Source organism: Myotis daubentonii, chromosome X (genome assembly GCF_963259705.1).
Source record: "Myotis daubentonii chromosome X, mMyoDau2.1, whole genome shotgun sequence".
NCBI lineage: Eukaryota > Metazoa > Chordata > Mammalia > Chiroptera > Vespertilionidae > Myotis > Myotis daubentonii.
This window is the reverse complement of record NC_081861.1, coordinates 54,338,472-54,362,162: the sequence shown is the minus strand read 5'-3', so window position 1 is coordinate 54,362,162 and position 23,691 is coordinate 54,338,472. Positions and strand designations below refer to the sequence as shown.

The window sequence follows — 23,691 nt, the reverse complement described above, 5'->3', positions numbered from 1 at the left end:
CAATCAAGGCTTAACTACAACAAGACTGTGCACACAGCCCTCAAAAGGGTGCACCAAGAGTGTCCACCCCAGGTAATTGGGGAGGCTGAGCCACTGGGCCCTATAGGACACCTAGCACACAAAGCCACTCTATCAACACAGGGAAGCACCCAAAATGCAGAGACAAAGAAACAGGTCACAAATGTAATAAATGGAGGAAAGCAAACTATTGGACATAGAGTTCAAAACCACGATTATAAGGTTACTCAAGAATCTTCTAGAAACCTCCAAGAAATATAGTGAGACCCTCAAGGATATGAAAAAGGACCAATTAGAAATTAAGCATACACTGACTGAAATAAAAATTATTATACAGGGATCCAATAGCAGACTAGAGGATCCCAAGAATCAAGTCAAAGATTTGAAATACAAAGAAGCAAAAAACACACAACCGGAAAAGCAAAATGAAAAAAGAATAAAAAATTATGAAGATAGCACAAGGAGCCTCTGGGACAACTTAAATCATACCAACATCCGAATTATAGGGGTGCCGGAAGAAGAGAGAGAGCAAGATATTGAAAACCTATTTGAAGAAATAATGACAGAAAACTTCCCCTACCTGGTGAAAGAAATAGACTTACAAGTCCAGGAAGCGCAGAGAACCCCAAACAAAAGGAATCCAAAGAGGACCACACCAAGACACATCATAATTAAAATGCCAAGGGCAAAATACAAAGAAAGAATCTTAAAAGCAGCAAGAGAAAAACAGTTAGTTACCTACAAGGGAGTACCCACATGACAGTCAGCTGATTTCTCAACAGAAACTAAGCAGGCCAGCAGGGAGTGGCAATAAATATTCAAAGTGATCAATAGCAAGAACCTACAACCAAGATTACTCTACCCAGCAAAGCTATCATTTAGAATTGAAGATCAGATAAAGAGCTTCACAGATAAGAAAAAGCTAAAGGAGTTCATCACCCCAAACCAGTATTATATGAAATGCTGAATGGTATTCTCTAAGAAGAGGAAGAAGAAGAAAAAGGTAAAAATAAAAATTATGAACAACAAAGTGACAACAATTACATATCTATCAACAAGTGAATCTAAAAATCAAGTGAATAAAAAATCTGACAAACAGAATAAACTGGTGAATAGAATAGAATCAGGGCCATAGAAAGGGAGTGGACTGACAATTCTCAGGGGGAAGGGGGTGTGGCGGGTGCGGGAAGAGACTGGACAAAAACCATACACCTATGGAGGAGGACAGTGCGGGGGGGTAAGGGCAGGGGGTTGGATGGTAACCAGGTGGAGGGGAGCTATGGGGGAAAAAAGAGGAACAACTCTAATAATCTGAACAATAAAGATTTATTTTAAAAAAATATTAGTAAACCAAATTCAAGAAAACATAAAAAGGGTCAAGGCTCAGTTGGTTGAATGTTATCCTGTGTGCCAAAATGTCTCTTGCAGGGCACATGTCCAAGTTGTGGGTTTGGTTCCAGTTGGGGTGATTACAGGTTACAGGAGGCAACCAATTGATGTTTCTCTCACACATTGATCTCTCTCTCTCTCTCTCTCTCTCTCTCTCTCTCTCCTCTTCCTTCCTCTCTATTTAAAAATCAATAAAACATATTTTTAATTAAAGGGTCATTAACCATGATCAAGTGGAATATATGCAATGTTTGTTAGGATGCAAGGATGGTTCAATATCCACAAATTAGACAATGTGTTACGCCACAGTAACAAAATGAAGGATAAAGAACATATGATCTTCCCAATACATGCAGAAAAAGCATTTGACAAAATTCAACATTTATTTATGATTCTTTAAAAATTCAAGCCAAGTGGGGGTAGAGGGAACATACTGTGATGTAATAAGGCCATATGTGACAAGCCCACAGTTATCATACTTAATTGTGAAAAGCTAAAAGCTTTTCCTCTTAGATCTGGAACAAGACTAGAATGCCAACTCTCACCACTTTTATTCAACATTTCATTGGAAGTCCTAGTCAGAGCAATTAGGCAATAAAAAGAAATAAAAGGCATTCAGATTGGAAAGGAAGAAAACTGTTACTATTTGCAGATGACATGAGATGACTGGTATATATAGAAAACTCTAAAGACACCATAAAAAGTCTGTTAGAAGTACTAAAATGTTTTAGTAAACTTGCAAGATACAAAATTAATATAAAAATATATTTTGCATTTCTGTACATTAACGTTGAACTATCAGAAAAAAGAAATGAGGAAATTAACCCCATTTATAAATACATCAAAAATAACAAAATACATAAGAATAAATTTAACCAAGGGGGTAAAAATCCTATACACTGAAAACTACAAGGTACTAAAGAAAGAATTTGAAGAAAATACAGATAAATGGAAAGATATTCCATGCTCATAGAAGAACTAACATTGCTAAAATGTCCATTCTACTAAAATCAATATACAGATGTGCAATCCCTATCAAAATTCTAATGGAATTTTTCACAGAAATAAAACAAATAATTCTAAATTTTGTATGAAACTGTAAAAGACCCCAAATAGCCAAAGCAATCTTAAGGAAAAAAAAAAGCAGGGAGCACCATGCTCCCTGATTTTAAATTATATTACAAAGCTGTAGTAATTTAAACACATATAGATCAATTTAAAGAATAGAAAGCCAATAAATAAACCCATGCATATATGGAAAATTAATGTACAACAAATAAACCAAGAATACACAATGAGAATACACAATATAATAACTAATATTGAAAAAATTGGACAACTGCATGCAAAAGAGTGAAACTGGACTGTTATCTTACGTCATACACAAAAATTAACTCAAAGTGGATTAAAGACTTGAATGTAAGACCTAAAGTAATAAAACTCCTAGAAGAAAATATATAAGGTAAACTCTTTGGCAGTAGCCTTAGTGATAAAATTTTGAATCTGATACCAAAAAATAAAGGCAACAAAATCATAAATAAAAAGTGGGAATACATCAAAATAAAAAGCTTTTGAACAGCAAAGGAAACCAAAGTAGAAATGTAACCTACTGAATGGAAAAATATTTGAATTAATGTATCTGATATGCAGTAATATATAATATATAAAAAGAACACAATAGTAAAAAAAACTGATTAAAAATGAGGAGATCTGAATACTCATTTTTACAAAGAAGGCGTACATATGGACAACATGCATATGAAAAGATATTCTACATCATTAATCACCAGATAAATACAAATTAAAACCACAATAAGCCCTAACCAGTTTGGCCCAGTGGGTTCGATTCCGTTCAAGGGCATGTACCTTGGTTGCAGACACATCCCCAGTAGGAGGTGTGCAGGAGGCAGCTGATCGATGTTTCTCTCTCATCGATGTTTCTAACTCTCTATCCCTCTCCCTTCCTCTCTGTAAAAAATCAATAAAATATATTAAAAAAAAACACAATATCACCTCATACCTGTTGTAGTAGCGATTATTAGAAAAACAAGAAATAGCAAGAGTTGGTGAGGATGTAGATAAAAGGGAAAACCTGCACAGTGTTGGTGGGAATGTAAGTTGGTACAGCCACTATAGAGAACAGTATGGATGTTCTTTAAAAAGTTAAAAATAAAACTATGATCCAGCAATTCAACTTCCTGGCATTCACCCAAAGAAAATGAAACCAGTAATTTGAAGGGGTAGGTGCACCCTCATGGAATATTACTCAACCATAAAAAAGAATAAAATCTTGCCATTTGTGACATTAGTGGACCTGAATAGCATTATGCTAAGTGAAATATGTCAAACAAAGACAAATACCATATAATCTCTCTTGTATGTGGAATATGTGGATGGATGGATGGATAGATAGATAGATAGATAGATAGATAGATAGATAGATAGATAGCTCATATATACAGATTAGTGATTATCAGATGTGAGTTTTAGGGGGTGGGAGTAATGAGTGAACTTATTTTTTTAGTTGAAATAAATTGACAAAAAATCTTTGTGATGATGATGTTCTTATGCATATATCAAATCAGAAAATCTCTTTAATGCCCTTTGGCAGCCAAATAACTATTACCACTCAATCAAATACAAAGATTTGGGGCCTAACACTCTACTGTACTTTGTGGGAGTTATATAAACCATGTTTCTTAATAATCTTGTCAGTTATCAAATAGCACTTGACAAACTTTTTAAAACAAATCTAAACTTGAAGTCTGTAGAATTATTTTAAAGACCTCAAACAGGTTGCATCTCTTTCTTTGGCAATCTTTAGAAATAAGTAAATTTTCCTGACTGATAAAGTGTGATATGGAGGGTGATTGATTGACATGTTGCAATATATGCCCCCAGCTCTACCCACCCACCACTACTACTAGTCAGTGCTAGATTCTCTTCCATCTCAGCCACGCCTCTAAATCCTTACTGCTCTGAATCTATTTATCCCTTTGGTATTGTTGAATTTGTTGGTGGTGATGAAGACTAAAAAGGGAATCAATTAAAATACTTCTGAATAAGAACCAAACAATGATTACTTCCCATCTCAAGCACTGGTTTAGAAAAGGCCCTGCTTAGAGTCAGAAATACAGACTTGCTAAACTTTTAAGTCTTCTCTAGCACCATGTCTTTGTTTTTCTGCATAGACACAATACTGACAAAAACTATACTGATAGCTATACTGTCTCATCCCCCAACAGCATAGCACAAAGTACTCCTGAGTGCTGTCTAGGGCTGCAATCTTGGTGACTTTGAAGTATCACTTGTTTGTTTGCTAGGAGAAAGCTGGAACCCAAATGAATGAGTAGAAGAACAAAACTGTGAATGAAAAACAAGGTTTCCAAGTGGACATGTGTATAGTGTGTGCCTTACAAAATATAATTGAAAAGGAAGAAATAATGCCCTGGGAATTATGTGGTTTAGCTTTGCCATCAGATGGCAAAGCAAATAACTAGAAGGACTATGTAGAAACTGCTGAATAATCCAGTCTTTCCACGACAGTTTCCTTAACTGCATAATTAAAAATAAGTTTTTAACCTAATCAGACTTACAAGGCTGTCAACGACTGTCTTGTATTCTTTCTGGGGAAAAACATGGTAATAACTGCCACAGAATGATGGATTTTTCCACCACAGCTGTCACAAGTGCTATTCTAAATCATTTGTTAAGGTTTAAAATGTGTAATCCCCAAGAAATTGATCATTACTGCAATTCAGGGCTAGGCTTTCAGTGCCTTACCCACCCTGAGCTTTGCCTCAGACCATTAACGAACAAAAATTAGTCATAAAGAATTAAGTTACTAATGGCTAATTTCTTAATGATTACTTCTGTCTTCATTTAAACAAGAGTCTATTTAAAACATTTTTACCCTGATACTTCTGATACAAACAGGTGCACTCTTGCATTCTCTTTTTATCTCTCTTCTTTGTGGTCACTCCCAATTTCTTTCTCTTCTTTAGTAGCTATGCTTTCATACTCAGCATTATCTCATAGCCTTTGCTCATGGTATACACTGGATCCACCCTGCACTTCAGAATCTGCTTAAAGTCTGTGCCATTTCCATTATCCTATTGACAATCTACCTCTTCTAGGAAGCCTTTACAGTTACTCTACTCATTATTCACCCAACTATTATCCATTAAAAGGTCTTATATACCACCCATTGTGCTAGGCACTAGATATACCTAATGAAAAAATATATATTCCAAAATAATTTTCATGTTTCACCTGATTTTATTGATGGAGTGGCTAAATCTTTGGTATAATGTTGTGTTTGATAACTAGACTTTATTGCCTTAATGTATTTTCCATTATAATTTTCTGTCTGTAATTAATTTATTCAATGTACTTTGCTTATCATTGTCAATGTGGTTATTTACTTATAAAGGATTTGAGAAGACTGAACCCACTTAAGGCCATCATCTGTTCCCTGCTCTACCATTACTCCTCTCCTTACTCTCCCTTCCACATCTACATCTGTCTCCTAGATTTGCTAACAGACATTATAATGAACAACTGAAATAGATATTTATCTCCATTTGAGCAGGTCCAAAGTCAGAGAACAGACCTCTAAATCAAAATTGGAAATCATGAGATGCTGTATGCAAAAAGAAAGTATGTTGGGCTGGTTGGTCAGTTAGAAGTCAGCAAGGCTATGTCCCATGTGATCCAGATACTGACAATTTATAATTTTCATCTGTAATTACTGGATAACCTATAGTTTGATTCCGGATCCTCAATGTACACGTTGACATTGCTTTCTTTCATTTGAGATACTGCCCCCCCATCCCCCGCAAATTAAAAGTAATCTAAAATGTGGTATTTGACTTTCCAAAATAAATTGGAGGAGTTTGGTGTTTAATGAAAACTAGTACAAGTTCATTCATAAACAAGAGAGTTACTTTATGATTATATCTATATCTATATCTATCTATATCTATAAATCTATATCTATCTATATCTATCTCTATCTATCTATCTATCTATCTATCTATCTATCTATCTATCTATGTATATATATTCAAGATTTTCGTGCATTGGTTTTTGTTTAAAGCAGGCAATACACCTTTTTACAATTTTGTAAATATGTTACAAGTATCCTAAATTCAGAGATATGCCACATTTTCTATTTATAGTATAAATTCAGGATGGTAATATTCAGTTTGGAGCCATTGAACAGTAATAGCACAGTAATAAATGGTTTTTCCTAGAGAAAGCGGACTAAATAATGCTGCTTATTTGATTATCTAAATTAATTCATTAAGAACACAAATCCTTGCCAAATTGAAATCAACACATTGAGGAATTTATGTTCTCTCCTGAGTTATTTCAAATGGTACTTGAAAAAGAACCCATGTTTCTCCCAATTACTATAGTTTTACAATCTGAGAACATAGTTGTGAGAGCATAAATTAGCCAGGAAAATCCTTTACAACTCTCACATGGTATCAAGTATTTATTCTTTAAAAACCTTGAAATTGTACTTAGACTGTATTTGGAACCCAATAATTTAAGTTAACCAGTCTTTGCATTTGATTCTCTATTTTTTTCAGATGTGTACATCTTAAAAACTATAAATTTCCCCAATAAAAGATTGACTTGGCACTTTTTTCACCTCTCCATTCCCTACCCTACCTTGTTTATTCCCTTCACACAGTGAGAAAAACTTCTCACTTACCTTTGCCTTGCTTCCCATTCCAGGCATCTGCTACCTTCATTATGGCTGAGGAATGACCTCTCCTGGAACTCCTCAGACTCTAGCCCTTTCCTTCTTCCACCTCTGCTTCCATGAACACTTTACTATTTATTGCTATTCTTGCAGTTATCTAATCTGATCATCTAACTCATGCTAAAGTGTTAATGGAAAACAATAACTAAATGTGTCTTTCTCAGAGCTAACATTTGAATAATCAGGGAGTTTCATGACTAATAAAATTAAGGAAATAATAAATGATTTTTATAATTTGTAGCAGGTTGTGAGGTGGAGGGAGGGATTTTTGGAGTTTACCTTCTGTTGCCCCTAAAATTATCCTATATAATAAAAGGGTAATATGCAAATTGACCCTAAAGCGGAATGACCAGGAATGACTGGTCACTATGATGCACACTGACCACCAGGGGGCAGATGCTCAATGCTGAAGCTGCCCCCTGGTGGTCAGTGCACTCCCACTGGGGGAGCTCTGCTTAGCCACAAGCTGGGCTGATGGCTGCGAGTGCAGCAGCAGTGGCGGGAACCTCTCCTGCCTCCTTGCCAGCACTAAGGATGTCTGACTGTGGCTGAAGCCCACTCCCCATGAGCTCCCGGGCTGTCAGAGGGATGTCTGACTGCCAGCTTAGGCCCTATCCCCCAGGGAGCAGGCCTAAGCTGGCAGGTGGACATCCCTCAAGGGGTCCTGGACTGTGAGAGGGTGCAGGCCAGGCTGAGGGACCCTCCCACCCCCCGAGTGCACAAATTCCCATGCACCAGGCCTCTAGTATCATATAAGTTGCATCTATTAGTAACTAAACTTGATGACAAGACAAGTACTTGCCTGAGGTGCAGATATAGATTATTTGATTCCAAATATCCATAGGCTTGAACCTAGAATCAAGAATAGCTACAAAGCATTGTCACTAGAAGTCACCTTCTATTATTTAAATATGAGAGGGCCTATGAATTTATACAAAATATTTAAGCAGCATTTCTTGTCTTATAATATGAATTAAAGCTTGTAGAATTTTATTCTTCTTGCTCTGTGATGCTTGATAATTAAAAGGTCATTCTTTGCACACAAAGTCTGTTTAAGGCAGTGGTTCTCAACCTTCCTAATGCAGTGACCCTTTAATACAGTTCCTCATGTTGCGGTGACCCCCAACCATAAAATTATTTTTGTTGCTACTTCATAACTGTAATTTTGCTACTGTTATGAATCATAATATAAATATCTGATATGCAGGATGTATTTTCATTGTTATAAATTGAACATAATTAAAGCATAGTGATTAATCAAAAAAGTAACATGTAATTATATATGTGTTTTCCGATGGTCTTAGGCGACCCCTGTGAAAGGGTCGCTCAACCCCCAAAGGGGTCTTGACCCACAGGTTGAGAACCACTGGTTTAAGGGAACATTGTTATTCCAGTGCAGCTAGTGGCTCCTATATATAAGTGGTATAACTGATGATATAAAAACATATAAAATCTCCCACATTTATATTTTAAGGATTTCCTTGTGATTTTCATGTATAATATTCACTAAGGTCAGGTGGTAACTGGGAGGATATTTAACTCTCATTCTAGAATACAAAACCAAACTACTGTCTTAGAATTTTTATGTGTGTTTCCAACAAATGACTTTTTGAACTAATTTGTTGTAAAATATACATTATAATTGAAAAAAGGCACATTCTAGAAATTGAATTTGCTGGTCCTGGTTAAGTTCTCATTTGTGAGACAATCTGTTTTTTGACAATATGTAATGTACTTAAGCTAAGGAGATAAAAAAAATAAAACAAAAACAGCTTCTATATAATCAGTGAACCACAAGATGGCACCACTGAATAATCAGTTTATCTCAAGATGACTTTAAATTTGCTAGATAAATACTCAAAAATCATGTTATCCCTTTTCAAAGGCAATGAAAGTCCCTTCTAACGAATAGAGTATGAAAATGAAAAATAATAACTTTACTGTGAAAAAAACTTATCAGACATCACTTAAATCAAGTGACCAAGTATAATTATGACCAGTGATCAGTCATGGTCATACCATGTATCCCTGACAAGATGTGATGAGAACAGCACTTAACCTCTGTGATGCTCTTTTACCAAAACCATAATCTCACTCTATTTTTGAGAAAATTTCAGACAAACCCAAAGTGAGGGACATTCTACAAAATACTTGACTAGTACTCTTGAAAAGTGTCATGGTCAAAAAAAACAACAACAACACACAACAGGAAATAAGACTGAGGAACTGTCAGTTTGGAAGAGCCTCAGGAGACATGACAGCTAAATTGAATGTGGCATCCAAGTTTGGGTCCTATAAAAAGGACATTAGTAGAAAAACTGTAGAAATCCAAACAAAGACTACGATATAGTTAAGAGTATTGTGTGTGTCTATGTGTGTGTTACATGCCACTGAATGGGCTCTGACTACTAGTGAACCTATAAATGAGAAATATACACAGTGTCCACATAAGTCAGATCCTGTAGACTCATAAATATGACTTATTTTATGGAGTTAATCTCAAATTTGATTTTCCTCTTTTCATGCTGCATTTTTCCCACCATTATTATCTTTTCCAAATAATCTTGCCTTCTCATGATGTGTATGAAGTAGAACAACTTCAGTATTGTCATTTTTGCCTTCAGTGACATTTTAATTTGTTTAAGCATGCCTACTTTTTCTTTCTGGTGGTCTAGGGGGCTGTAAAGTTTTTCTCCAGCACCATGTTTCAAATCAATCATATTTTTCCCTCTTAGCCTTTTTCACTTTCCAATTTTCACATCTGTACATGGTAATAGGGAATACAAAGGTATAAATTATCTTAGCCTTGGTTTCTAATGACACATCTTTGCTCTTGGTGATTTTTTTTCTAATTCTTTAATTGCAACCATTGCAAGTCTCAGCCTTCCTTTGATTTCTTGTAAGAATATTCTAAGAGTATTGGACCAATGTTAGTTTCTTAGTTTTGACAATTGTACCATGGTCAGTTACTCTGTAGTAGCTTTGAAACCATTCTCTAAGTCTAAAATTATTTCAAAATTAAATATTACAAACTCAAGATTCAGAGGGAACTCTCTGAAAGAGTAGTTTAGCAAGCAGCAATTTTACAATGATCTTATGCTAGAGGCCTGGTGCACGAATTCATGCACAGGTGGGGTCCCTCAGCGTGGCCTGCAGAGATTGGGCCAGAGCTCACAACCCTTGCCTTTCACAACAGCATGGATGGATATGGAGAGAGAAATAAGCCAATCAGAGAAAGATAAATATCACATGATCTCACTCATTTGAGTAATATAATGAATAACATAAACTGATGAACAAAAATAGAACCAGAGTCATAGAAGCATCAAACAGACTGTCCAACCTATGAGGGAAGGTGGGGAGTGAGGAGGTAAAAGATCAACCAAAGGACTTGTATGCATGCATATAAGCATAACCAATGGACACAGACACCAGGGTGGTGAGGGCATGTGCTGGGAGATGGGAGTGGCCAGGGAGAGGGCAATGGGGGAAAAAGGAGACATATGTAATACTTTAATCAATAAAGAAAAAAATACCTTTAGTAAACTCATTCTAGTTCATACTGATCACTTATTTTTTAAGAGAACACACATTATCTGTTAATACTATGTTCTAATACTTTGTTGGCTATCAGTCCATGTCTTCATTGTCTATAGGTTTGGGATTTCCTCATTCCCCTTAGGTTTTCAAGAACTTTGCCCACTGCCTCTCAAATCATGCCTGCAAATATTTTTGTATTTTGAAAATGAATTTAAATGATCGAGAAGACTTGATTATATTGAAAGCTTCTAAGATTTCTCTTTGTATCTCATTACTTATAATTAAAAATTTCTTCATTTTTTTCCAGTTTGAAAAATAATTTTGCTTGATAGAGAATGAAAACATGAGTTCAGACATTCTACCTTTTCTGTTATCTTTCAACATTATTTTATTTTGTTTACTATGTGAATCAGCCTTCTTCTCTGCCCTCACCCTTTTCTTCTTTCCAAACTTCTAAATCTCCTCTATGATCTACTTCCTATTTTCTATGATGCTTTAACTTCATTCTTGGTTTTCACTTTTTAATGTTTTCCACAAAGGCTCATGCTCTCTTTGCTAATCCCCTTCGTCTATGAGTCTGACAGTCCATATTTTTATGATTTTTACTTAGAATCTGAGTCAATGTACTGCCCTGTGCTGCTATAGGTTTACTTAGATGTCTCCATATTTCATATTCTCTCTCTGTCTCTCTCTCTGTCTCTCTCTCTGTCTCTCTCTCTCTATGAACAGGTTTTATTTTTTTTAATTCTTTATTGTTGTAATTATTACACTTATCCTCTCCCCCCCCCATTTTTGTCACCCTCCAGTACTGGCCTTCACTTCCCCACTGTCTGTGTCTATTGGTTATGCTTATACAAGAGGCCCGGTGCACAAAAACTTGTGCACTCGTGTGGGAGAGGGGTCCCTCAGCCCGGCCTGTGCCCTCTCGTAGTCTGGGACCCCTCGGGAGATAACGACCTTCTGGCTTAGGCCTGCTCCCCGGTGGCAGAGAATAAAAACCCAATCCCTAGGTGCAGCCCCTGGTCAGGCTCAGAGCAGGGCCGATTGGGGAGTTGGGGCGCCTCCCCCTGTCATGCACAGAGCAGGGCGGATCTGGAGGTTGCGATGCCACCCCTAGTCACGCTCAGGGTAGGGCTGATTGGGGGGTTGGGGCACCGCCCCCTGTCACACTCAAGGCAGGGTACATAGGGAAGTTCCGGCACCACCCCCTGTCACGCACAGAGCAGGGTCAATCAGGGGGGTTGGGGCTCCATACCTTGTCACACACAGAGCAGGCTGATCAGGGGGTTGAGGAGCTCCCCACTGTCACTCACAGAGCAGGGCCCATCAGGGGGGTTGGGGCTCCATACCCTGTCACACACAGAGCAGGCTGATCAGGGGGTTGAGGAGCTCCCCACTGTCACTCACAGAGCAGGGCCCATCAGGGGGTTGGGGCACCTCCCCCAGTCACACACAGAGCAGGGCGGATCAGGGGGTTGGGGCGCCGCCCTCTATCATCCACAGATCAGGGCCGATCAGGGGGTTGGGGCGCCGCCACTGTCACACTCAGGGCAGGGCCGATGGGGAGGTTATGGCTCTACCCCATCACACACAGAGCAGGCCCATGGGGGGGGGTGATTGGGGCGCCGCCCTCTATCACCCACAGAGCAGGGCCCATCAGGGGGTTGGGGCGCTGCCCCCTGTCACGCTGATCCCGGTGCCGGGAGGCATATTACCCTTTTACTATATAGAATAGAGGCCTGGTGCATGGGTGGGGGCCGGCTGGTTTGCCCTGAAGGGTGTCCTGGATCAGGGTGGTGGTCCCCACTGGGGTGCCTGGCCAGCCTGGGTGAGGGGATGATTGTTGTTTGCAGCTGGTCACACACCCTTCAGGGTTGGGGTCCCCACTGGGGTGCCTGGCCAGTCTGGGTGAGGGGCTGAGGGCTGTTTTCAGGCTGGCGGGTGACTGAAGCTCCCAACTGCTCCTTTTTTTCTTTTTTTTAATTCTGGGCCAGCTTTAGCTCTGGCTCCAGCTCTGAGGCCTCTGCTGCTGAAAGCAGGTAGCTGGTTTGATTGGGTTCTATAATCAAAACACTGTATCAACGCCAGCTCTGAGATCCTGGCTGGCTGAAAGCAGGTTTCTGGGGTTTTATTTAGCTTCTATATTTGCAACAATGTTTCAAACTGCAAGCTCAGAAGCCGGCAAGGCAGGCAGGGAATGTTGGTTTCCTCCCTCACTGAAGCAAGCAAGCCTCATATTAGCTTCAAGCTGCCTGGCTGCTGGCCGCCATCTTGGCTGGCAGTTAATTTGCATATCACCCTGATTAGCCAATGTGAAGGGTAGCGGATGTACGGCTAATTACCATGTTTCTCTTTTATTAGGTAAGATATATCCTATCTAACAAGCATATGATATGCAAATTAACTGTCACTCCATCACAAAGATGGTGGCTCCCATAGCGGCTAGGGTGGCACACTGGCGGCATTGCCCTGGCAATGCAAGCCCAGTGTTCCATGCCCTGGCCATGCGGAGGGAAGGAGGGGCTTCTTGCAGTTATGCAAGCCCAGCATCCCATGCCCTGGTTACACGGAGGGAGGGAGGGGCCTCTGAGGGCGACATGAGACCATCTATATAGATATACATAGAGAGATATAGATATAGATGATATAGATATATATAGATATAGATAGATATAGAGGATATAGATAGATATAGATGTAGATATAGATATAGATATAGATATAGATATAGATAGATAGATATCTTTAAAAAAAACCCTCAATATCAAAACCAAAAAATGGGCAGAGTACATGAATAGATATTTTTCCAAAGAAGACATACAGATGACCAATAGATACATGAAAAGATGCTCAGCATCGTTAATCTTTAGGGAAATACAAATCAACATGACAATTAGATATCACCTCACACCTGTCAGAGTGGCTATTATAAAAAAGACATCAAGTAACCAGTGTTGGTGAGAATGAGGAGAAAAGATAACCCTTGTACACTGTTAATGGGTTTATTCATTGATGCAGCAACTACAGAAAACAGTATGGAGGTTCTTCAAAAAATTACAAATAAAGTCCAAAGTAAGTGGAAGGAAGGAAATAATAAAGTCAACTCTTTTAAGTAAACTACTGTACAACGCAGGAATTCCACTTCTGGGTATTTATCTGAATAAAACATGAAACATTAATTAGAAAAGTTACATGCATGTCTGTCTATGGAAGTATTATTTACAATATCCAAGATATGGAATTAACCTAAGTGTTCAATGATAAAATATTACTCAGCCATGAGAAAGAATGAAATCTTGCCATTTTCAACAATATGGATGGACCCAGAGGGTATTATGCTAGTGAAATAAGTCAGGCAGGGAAATACTTAATATCAAATGATTTCACTTATATTTGGAATCTAAAATAGCAACACACACACACACACACACACACACACACACACACACACAAATAGGAACAGACTCATAGATACAGAGAATGAACTGATGGATGTCAGAATAGAGGGAGCTTGTAGGATTGAGTAAAATATGATGAAAGGGATTAGAGATAAAAATTCCCACTTATAAAAGAAGTAAGTTATGGGGATATAGTATACAATACAGGGAATGTAATCAATAATATTGTAAGAACTTTAGGTAGTGAGACAAACACAGTAGAATACTTATCATGGTGATCACTTCATAAGGTATATAAATGTCAAATCACTACTTTGTACACCTGAAATGAATATAATATTGTATTTTAACAATACTGTAATAAAAAGGTAAACAAAATTACTCCATAAACTTGCTTGATTTTTTGAGTGAAATACTTTGTATTTCTTTAAAATGTTCATAATTTGCCTGGCCAGCATGGCTCAGTGGTTGAGCATCAACCTATGAACCAGGAGGTCACGGCTCAATTTCTGGTCAGGGCACATGCCCAGGTTGTGGGCTGGATCCCCAGTGGGAAGCATGCAGGAGGCAGCCAATCAATGATTCTCTCATCATTGATGTTTCTATTTCTCTCGCCCTCTCCTTCTCTGAAATCAATAAAAATATTAAAATTAAAATGTTCATAATTTAATCTTTTTGTTCTCTATATTATACCTTACATTTACTCTCCATATAGTATTTTAGATAAGCTACAGTTTTTGGCCTTATTTTATTGTAATATTTTAACTTTGCTGTTTGACTACTTGATTCTATAGCCAGCATTTAATGTTTATTACTATGCTATGTTTCAGGGTCTCCATGAAAAAACTGGTGCATTTACAGCTGTTAAAGTGATGAATGCTCGTAAGGTAATATTATATCCTGTCTATATTTTATTCCCTTAATGGACAATGGTCTAAGGATAAACAGTTAAAAAGAATATTGTTTTTATAAATCATTATGTGTAATTATAATTATGTGAACCTGAATTTATTATATTTATCATTTAATTTTTTCTACCCATTAGTATATTATCTTTATTATTAATTTATTATATTTGAAGGTCAAATGCATTTATTTTGGCATGATGTAAGAATTAAGAAATCATGATTTTATATATATATATATTTCTAGTTGATTATCTGTTTCCAGGGGTATCAAAGAGGAGATTTCTTCTAATATTGTGTTAATCCTTCTGTGCTCCATCATATTATTTTCCCTCTCCAACTATTCTTTTTGAGAATTGAGGCCATTAGATTCTCAATGACAAGTAGAAGTAATGAACTTGTCTGAGATACAAGTTTTTCTTATATTTTCTGACAGGTGAGCAAGACAGTTTAATTTGCACTGTTCCTGTTAACATTCATAGGGTTGAGCCACAGTTTATAACATATTGTCAGAGAATTTTCTAAGCACTGATTTCTGTCCTCTTTCTTTAGCATGAGTGCCTTACTTTCTCAAGATAATACTAGCATGAACATAGCAAAGGTCAAAGAACTTTCACTTTAATATACAAGGAAAATTCTCAAATAGTATGTTTGAAAACTATGCATAGTCACTGAACTGTTGTCTATGCCATAAACTGTTCTTTTACAATTTGTGCAGGGAGTGAATTGCTGAATCTATTTAAAGATTTGCATGCTTTTTTTGTTTTGCCAGTAAGTGTCAAATGTTGCAAACCAATGTGAATTTTAAGGGATTTTAATGTTTTGTGGATTTATTTTGACCTACAAACCTGACATTCCAATAACCAATCTAGTACTATTTGAATGAGACTCCCTAAAGTACTTATTTCCTTATTTTAACTTGAGAGACCTTGACCCACATTTAATTTAATTTTTAGATACTCTAACTTTGAAATATTTAAAAATCATATTCTGCCCATACATAGTGTCAATTACATTGTTTTAAAGGGGAAATATCACTTTGTTATCATCAAATTATAATTTCTCAATAGGCAGTTAAATCTGTTATTATGAATTTGGTGCTAAGTTTCTGCATATATGAGTACAATGTTTTAGTTAAACCTATTAGCAAAAAATGAGAGAGGAATAATATTATGTTACTTTTCCATTTAGTGCTGAAAGAGCACAAAGTACTAAAGAGTAAATCATATTCAGAGTGTACCAGTGGTTCTAATAGCATTTTCTTCTTGGTTTTGCAGACTCCTTTACCTGAAATAGGAAGGCGAGTGAGAGTGAATAAGTATCAAAAGTCTGTCGGTTGGAGATACAGTGTGAGTACTAAAAGTCCTCATTAGCCCTCAAGTAGTCTTCTCTTATTTTTCAACTTTAAACTAATCCCTTTGTGTTGTATTATCTTTAGAAGGCCACCACTAAAATATTCTTGTGTGCAGTGACAACATATTTATACCTTTTCACATATTCACAGAGTCAATCATCATATTTGAACACTAGCATAAGTCAGAAAGCAGGGCCTAGCATAAATGGTTACTTCAACAAGTAAGTGTTAACTGCAGATGAGTAAACCCATCCTATCTAATAAAAGACAAAAAGGGTAATTGACCATACCTTCGCTACCCTTCCCATTGGATAATCAGGGTGATATGCAAATTAACTGCCAAGAAAGATGGCGGTTAATTTGCATACATAGGCACAATGATGGGAGGCAAAAGGTGAAGGATAGAAGAACGGTGATTGAAAATGCAGGCGGCAGGCAAGAGCTGGATGGCAGGGCAAAGGTGACCCCCAGCCCTGGATCAGAGAACTGGCCACCTTTGCCTGCCCCCAGCCGGTGCTCGCGAAGGGAGACCCCTGGCCACGGGCACAGTGGCACCCTGGGCACTGGGTGCTCTGCGGCCCCTTGATGAGCGATTGCTAAGGGAGAGCCTGGCCGCAGGCACAGTGGCACCCCGGGCACTGGGTGCCCTGTAGCCCCCTGATCTGAGATCGCAAAGGGAGAGCCCCGGGCACTGGGTGCCGCCGTGCCTGTGGCTGTGGCACTCATCCCAGCACCTGACATGCAAAGGTCGGGGATGAAATGACTTTTCCCAACCACATCTGCAAATATCCTGGGGAAGGCATCACTGAAGAGTTCACAACAACTCTCTTACTTGGCAAGGAAGAAAACAGTTGGCAACGGAAACAATCCCTTACATCAAAGTTAAGGTCCCTCTGAGTAAAAAAGAATATTTCCAACGTAAAGGAGGGAGCAGGCAAAAATAATAGGTTCTCATGACTTCCACTGAAGTTTGAGCATATGACAGAGTCAAAATGAACATACAAATTAAAACAGACAGTGGACATTCAAATGACCCAAATCAACTGTCACTGTTTGTCCCAATAGCAGCAATGCTTATGTGATAATATAGTTTAACAAACATACAATACAAGTCACATGATAAGAGAGGTTTGGCTTCTAAAGTAAATTGAATATGTTCTTTAAAAATTCTCATGTCCTCCCCTCTGACTATAATTCTTAATTTTCCAATCAGAAAATTACCCCAGGTGATCCAGTAACATGTAGAACTCCAGTAACCTAACTTATTTAAAAAAAACAAACATTCCAACCATTTTTAAAATATTTAAATTGATATTTTAGGGTTAAAATTATAGAAGATATTTAGATCCAAATATATTTTCTGAATAGAAAATATTTCAGTTTTTGATTTAAAAAAAATAAACATAAAAAAATATATAAGTGACACATTTTCCCAAGGAACTCTGAATTAGTACCTTTCCCTCTAACTTTCTTCAAATTAAGAGAATCTATGGAGTTCCCTATACTGCACAAGTTTTAATAAAAGAAAATAAGACTTTCTAAGAGCATCAAATACATGTTTTCTTATTTACAAACATATATACTCCTCTCTCTCTCTCTCTCTCTCTCTCTCTCTCTCTCTCTCTCTCTCTCCTCTCTCTCTCTAAAATATATTCATACTGATTCAGAGAGGAAGGGAGAGGGAGAGAAATAGAAACATCAATGATGAGAGAGAATCATTGATCGGCTGCCTCCTACATGCCCCATACTGGGGATCAAGCCCACAACCCGGGCATGTGGCCTGACCTGGAATCAAGCTGTGACTTCCTGGTTCATAGGCCAATGCTAAACCACTGAGTCACACCGTCCAGGCTCAATTCTTATTTATAAATTCATTCCAAGGACATATACAGCTTGAAAAGATTTGGAAGTAGTTTCAAAAAAAATGAGCTTTTAAGTAACAAGAAAACAGTTATAGAAGAAAGTTTAAATTAAAAGAAAACATTGTTTTGATTTATTCAAGAGTGGGAACATCCTCCATGAAAATGTGTACCTTGACTGTGGATGTCTGGATGGCCTTATCACACCTTAGGAATTCAAATGCTTTTTACAATGAAAAGAAAGAGAGTTTCATCTCATTTCTCTCCCAGGGTAGATGTCTGTCAATAGAAGGTGGACATCAATAAAAGGAGGAGCTTGCACAATCAATCCAGAAAGTCAGCAATCTATGAATAATCTAGAACAGAGTATTTATCTCCTCTGCCACACGCCCTCCTTCTCAGCCAGTGAGCAAGATAATTACTCTCAAGTCAAGCTAAGTGCCCCCCAGTCACAGTGGCCCAATGCTGACATACAAAGGATACAAATAATTCTCACTCTGGCATAAAAGTGACAGCTTTCTTGGAAGAAAACCAGATACTATAAATTTCTCAAAGTCTTCCTGAAACATTTTTTAAAGTAATTTTTACTTCTTTAGAAAAAATACATACATGGCAAACCATCTGTAATAAAAGGCCTATTCTATAAAATTTTACCTGGTCCTACTCATATCTGCAATCATATCATATTTACAGACAAATATATCTATACTAATAAAAGAGTAATATGCTAATTAGACTGGGAGACCTTCCAGATGTTCTTCTGGACAAAGCCATGGTGGCAAGGCCAAGGTAGAGGCAGTTAGAGGCCAAGAGGGGAGGGCAGTTGTGGGTGATCAGGCTGGTGGGGGGCAGGGCGGTTGGGGGTAAGAAGACCAGCAGGGGGGCCAGTTGGGGACAAGCAGCCATCAGTGGGGGTCAGTTGGAGGTGATCAGGACAGCGGGGGGGGGCAGTTTGGAGTGAGCAGGCCAGCAGGGGGACAGTTGGGGATGAGCAGGCCAGTGGGGAGGGAAGGTAGGGGCAAGCAGGCAAAAGGGGGGGGCAGTTTGATGTGATCAGGCTGGCAGGGGGGCATTTGGGGGCAAGCAGGCCGGCAGCGGGAGGGGACAGTGGGGGGTGAGAAGACCAGCAGGCAGAGTGGTTAGAGCCAATCAGGCAGGCAGGCAGGCAGGTGAATGGTTAGGAGCCAGCAGTCCCTGATTGCAAGAGGGATGTCTTACTGCTGGTTTAGGCCCGATCCCTGTAAAAGTAGGACATCCTTCGAGGGGTCCCAAATTGGAGAAGGTGCAGGCCAGGCTGAGGAACACACCCTCCCCTGTGCATGAATTTCGTGCACCGGGCCACTAGTAAAGTATATAACACCCCAGCTGAGTAGCAACAAAGGAGATGATGGGACAAAGAGAAAATTTCAGCTAAAATTGGCCTTAGCAAGGTCCTTTGTCACACCTTCTACATGGTATTTTGGACAGGCTTTTCCCCCATTATGATCCTAAGAAACTTTGCAATTATATATGAGCCAAATAAGGACTACCTTTTTTTATTGTAAGAACAATAGCAGACAGAAAAACAAGCTGCCAAGCTTAAAAGTCTTCAGATATCTGGTACAGTACTTAAATACAAGAAGGACTGTGAAGATGAAACTTAAAGCTTTTTAACTGTCTTCGAAAACAGTCTCTATGTCTTGAATTTGATGGCTCCAGAATAAGAGCAGGCAAAGAAAAATTTTTCCAATAGACATTGGTGATTTAGATGTTGGTGATCTATCAAAGTATTCTGTGGGCCAAAATCAGAATCCTTGTTCTTATCAATATATCTTTTTTTCTTACATTTCTCCCCTACAGTCAAGTCTCTGGTATTCAAATACTTTCAACCTTTTGTGTCTTAATAAATATGCTCTCAGGGACATTAAAATAACCCTTTCCATTAGCACAGTCACATTTAGAAAATGTTTCTAGTTATATTAAAATGGTATTGATAAACAGCTTCATGATTCTTCTAGAAAGTAGTGGGCTCCTATTTTATTTATAACTAGAGGCCCGGTGCACGAATTCGTGCATGGGTGGGGTCCCTCTGGGTGGCCTGCAGGGATCAGGCTGAAACCTGCAGTCCAACACCGCCTGCAGCTCCTACCTGCTGCTTCTGCTGATCCTGGCCCTTTTGTGCCTGCCATGGGCTCGCACCCAATCTGTCCTGATCAGGAGAGGCTCGTACTGCCACTGCAGCGCTTGCCAGCCATGAGCCTTGAGTCTGGCACCCTCCCTAGGGGAGTGGCCTGCGGGATCGGGCTGAAACCACCTGTCCGACATCCCCCAAGGGGTCCTGGATTGCGAGAGGGTGTAGGACAGGCTGAGAGACCCCACTGGTGCATGATCAGGCCGGGGAGGAACTGTAGAAGGGCTCCAGAGCATGTGTGGCCCATCTTGCTCAGTCCCAATCGGCCAGACCCCAGCAGCAAGCTAACCTACCAGTCAGAGCATCTGCCCCCTGATGGTCAGTGCATGTTGTAGCAAGCAGTTGGGCAGCCATATCATTAGCATATTACACTTTCATTGGTTGTTCCGTTGTTCTGCCGTTTGCTCTATTTGCATATTGCCCTTTTATTATAGAGGATGTATCTCAGGAGACAAAGCATATCCCGATTAAACAAGTAGTGGTGAATAATAACATGCTTTGGTAGATGAAGAAGCTGTAAAATGTAAAGTATGAAAAATATAATTGTTTGACCAATTCTGGATTTATCAAACATTTGTGTTAATAAATGTTTTAAATATCTTCCCCAAACCCTCTCTGGTATTCTTTCCATTGGGGAAAATATTTTTATTCTAGAATTGGGTGAAATTACAAAAGAAGTTTTGGCATTCTTGCAGTTCCTCTTCTTGAAAAAAAAAAATCTGTATTTTCAGGCCACTCTGGGATAAGTTGGCCCTAAACCAGGAAATGCTATGTCATCATATTACTGGGATATGTGGACTTTTAAATTACCCACTTGGCCTGATGGTTATAAGGTACTTATGTGTTTCTCACAAGCTCAACTCTGTTGAGAATTTCAAACACACTAATGCTTTCTAAACATATTTGATCATGGTTTATTGGTTTTGGGGAATGTACATTTATGTGGGAAACCCACTCTTAAAAAAGTTTTAACCCTAACCGGTTTGGCTGAGTGGATAGAGCGTCAGCCTGTGGACTCAAGGGTTCCAGGTTTGGTTGCGGGCACATACCCAGTAGGGAGTGAGCAGGAGGCAGCTGATCGATGTTTCTCTCTCATCGATGTTTCTAACTCTCTATCCCTCTCCCTTCCTCTCTGTAAAAAAAATCAATAAAATATATTTTAAAAAAAGTTTTAGTTGGGAACTTTGAATTCTCTCATTATATATTTCAGTAAGAAAAATTAATAGCTAGCTGATCAGCCAGTTTGCATCTCTAAGTCATCTTGAATCATTTGGGATAAGAAATTTGTGACTTGAACACACATCTATCTCTTTCAGTCAGGGTTTTATGGAAATAGCAAATATGTGGAATTCATGAATTAGTTTAAATATAAAATCTACCACTAAATAGCCAAGAACTACTTGAGAAAAGTGGTCTTACTTGTCTAGGCCTCTAGTTCCTCATGGATAAAATGGCACCAGAATATTTGGCCTACCTATAAACAGGGTTAAAAAGTAGGGTCAAATGCAACTAAAGAGTGTCCCAAAACTCATGCAAGAAGTAATTTTGATAGAAAACACAGGTTTATAATTAAAAATTGTAAATTTTTTATTGATTCATAAAGAATACAGTATAGGGTTATGTATGGAATAGCATATTTGGTGAATGGCCTCCACGGCTTTGCTGGCACATACGCCCTCTTTTGTTGTTGCCTGAGCAGCCGCATTTTCAAAGAAGAATGGTCCGATGATGCCTCCAGCCCAAAATCCGCACCAAACAGTGACACGTTGTGGATGCATTTGTTTCTCAACAATCACTCGTGGATTTTCTGAACCCCAAATGCGACAATTTTGTTGATTAACCAAGCCATCAAGATGAAAATGAGCCTCATCGAAATTCAGCCACATTTATGCAAAAACAGTCATGGACAATTTCAACAAAAGAGTGTGTATGTGCCAGCAAAGCTGTGGAGGCCATTTACCCGATATGCTATTCCATACATAACCCTATACTGTATACCTTATGAATAAATAAATTTACTATTTTTAATTATATACCTGTGTTTTGTATCAAAATTACTTCTTGCGTGAATTTTGGGACACCCTTTTATATAGCTACCTAGAGCCCAGCCATTATCCTGTTCTTGCTTGGGGACATAGGCTTTGTAACCCAAATAGAAAAGGAAGCTCCTTGATATCATATTACCAAACAAGTCATATGACTCAGTCTGGCCCTTGCTTCTCTTTAACCAGCTCTTTGTTTGCTTATCCTCACACCATCTATCCTCATTCCTATTTATTGCACCCTTTACTACTGTTTATTTCAGTGGTTCTCAACCTTGGCTGCACATTAGAATCACCTGGGAATCTTTTTAAAATCCTGATTTCTGGGCCTCATCCTCCGGAAATTCTGTTTCTTTGTTACAAATGTTGTGGCCGCACCCCATAACAAAGAAACAGAATTTCCTGAGGATGAGGCCCAGAAATCAGGATTTTCAAAAGATTTCCAGGTGATTCTAATGTGCAGCCAAGGTTTAGAACCACTGGTTTATTTCTTTTAGCAGAATCCTGGTGCCTTACTAGGAACTAAGAGTGTCCATGTACATAGAGAATTGCTACTTCTTGTGGTTTATTTCTGGGTGATAGCAGATATTCTTATCATTTCAAAGAAGAGCCACATCAGAGAGGAAGCAGAAATTTTAAGGGTACTACATGGCAAGGATGAAAGCCACAAAATCAACTTTTAGCTTTGCAGAAAAAGGCAAAGGGAAGTAGAAAGCATCTTATTAGAGGATGAGATAAGACTGGAACTTGAACTTCCATGGAATTCTCATGGTACAAGTTGATTGTTTTATTCATTCATGCCTTTGTCATACTATTAATACAAAGAAAAAACCTGCCATTAGGTTTTCCAACTATAAATCAGGCTCCACCTGCTTCCCTTAAAGACAAATAGGTGCCTAGATTTGTTGTCTAGTAGTTTAATGTTTATTGGTAAATCCACTGGAAAATCATAGGGAAATGCTAAAGAATGCTCTGCTGCCAGCCATTTCAAACTTTTTTTTTTACAAAATATATTATCAATACTTGGGGAAAATAAAAAACTAGTTTTGCCTTATATTTATTTCATAACTATTTTAATCCAGAGCCACAATTTAGCTAAATACAAAAAACTAATTGCTTGTCTTTTCTACTTGGTCTTAGAGAACACATTGAGAAGGAAGGAAAATAACTGACTGAAATATACTGTTACCTGTTCATTTTAGGGAAATGATAAGATGTATTTTCCCCTAACCCAAATCAACAA

General features: G+C 38.4%; 1 protein-coding gene across 1 annotated transcript in view; it reads left to right on the top strand.

Moving 5' to 3' along the window:
* The window catches only part of NRK (Nik related kinase), a 165,683-nt gene that overhangs the window by 66,948 nt on the left and 75,044 nt on the right, over nt 1–23,691 (top strand). The window contains exons 3-4 of the mRNA XM_059679219.1: nt 14,949–15,005; nt 16,301–16,372. Of these exons, the coding sequence (XP_059535202.1) occupies nt 14,949–15,005; nt 16,301–16,372 (129 nt within the window). The remainder of the gene's footprint in view (nt 1–14,948; nt 15,006–16,300; nt 16,373–23,691) is intronic.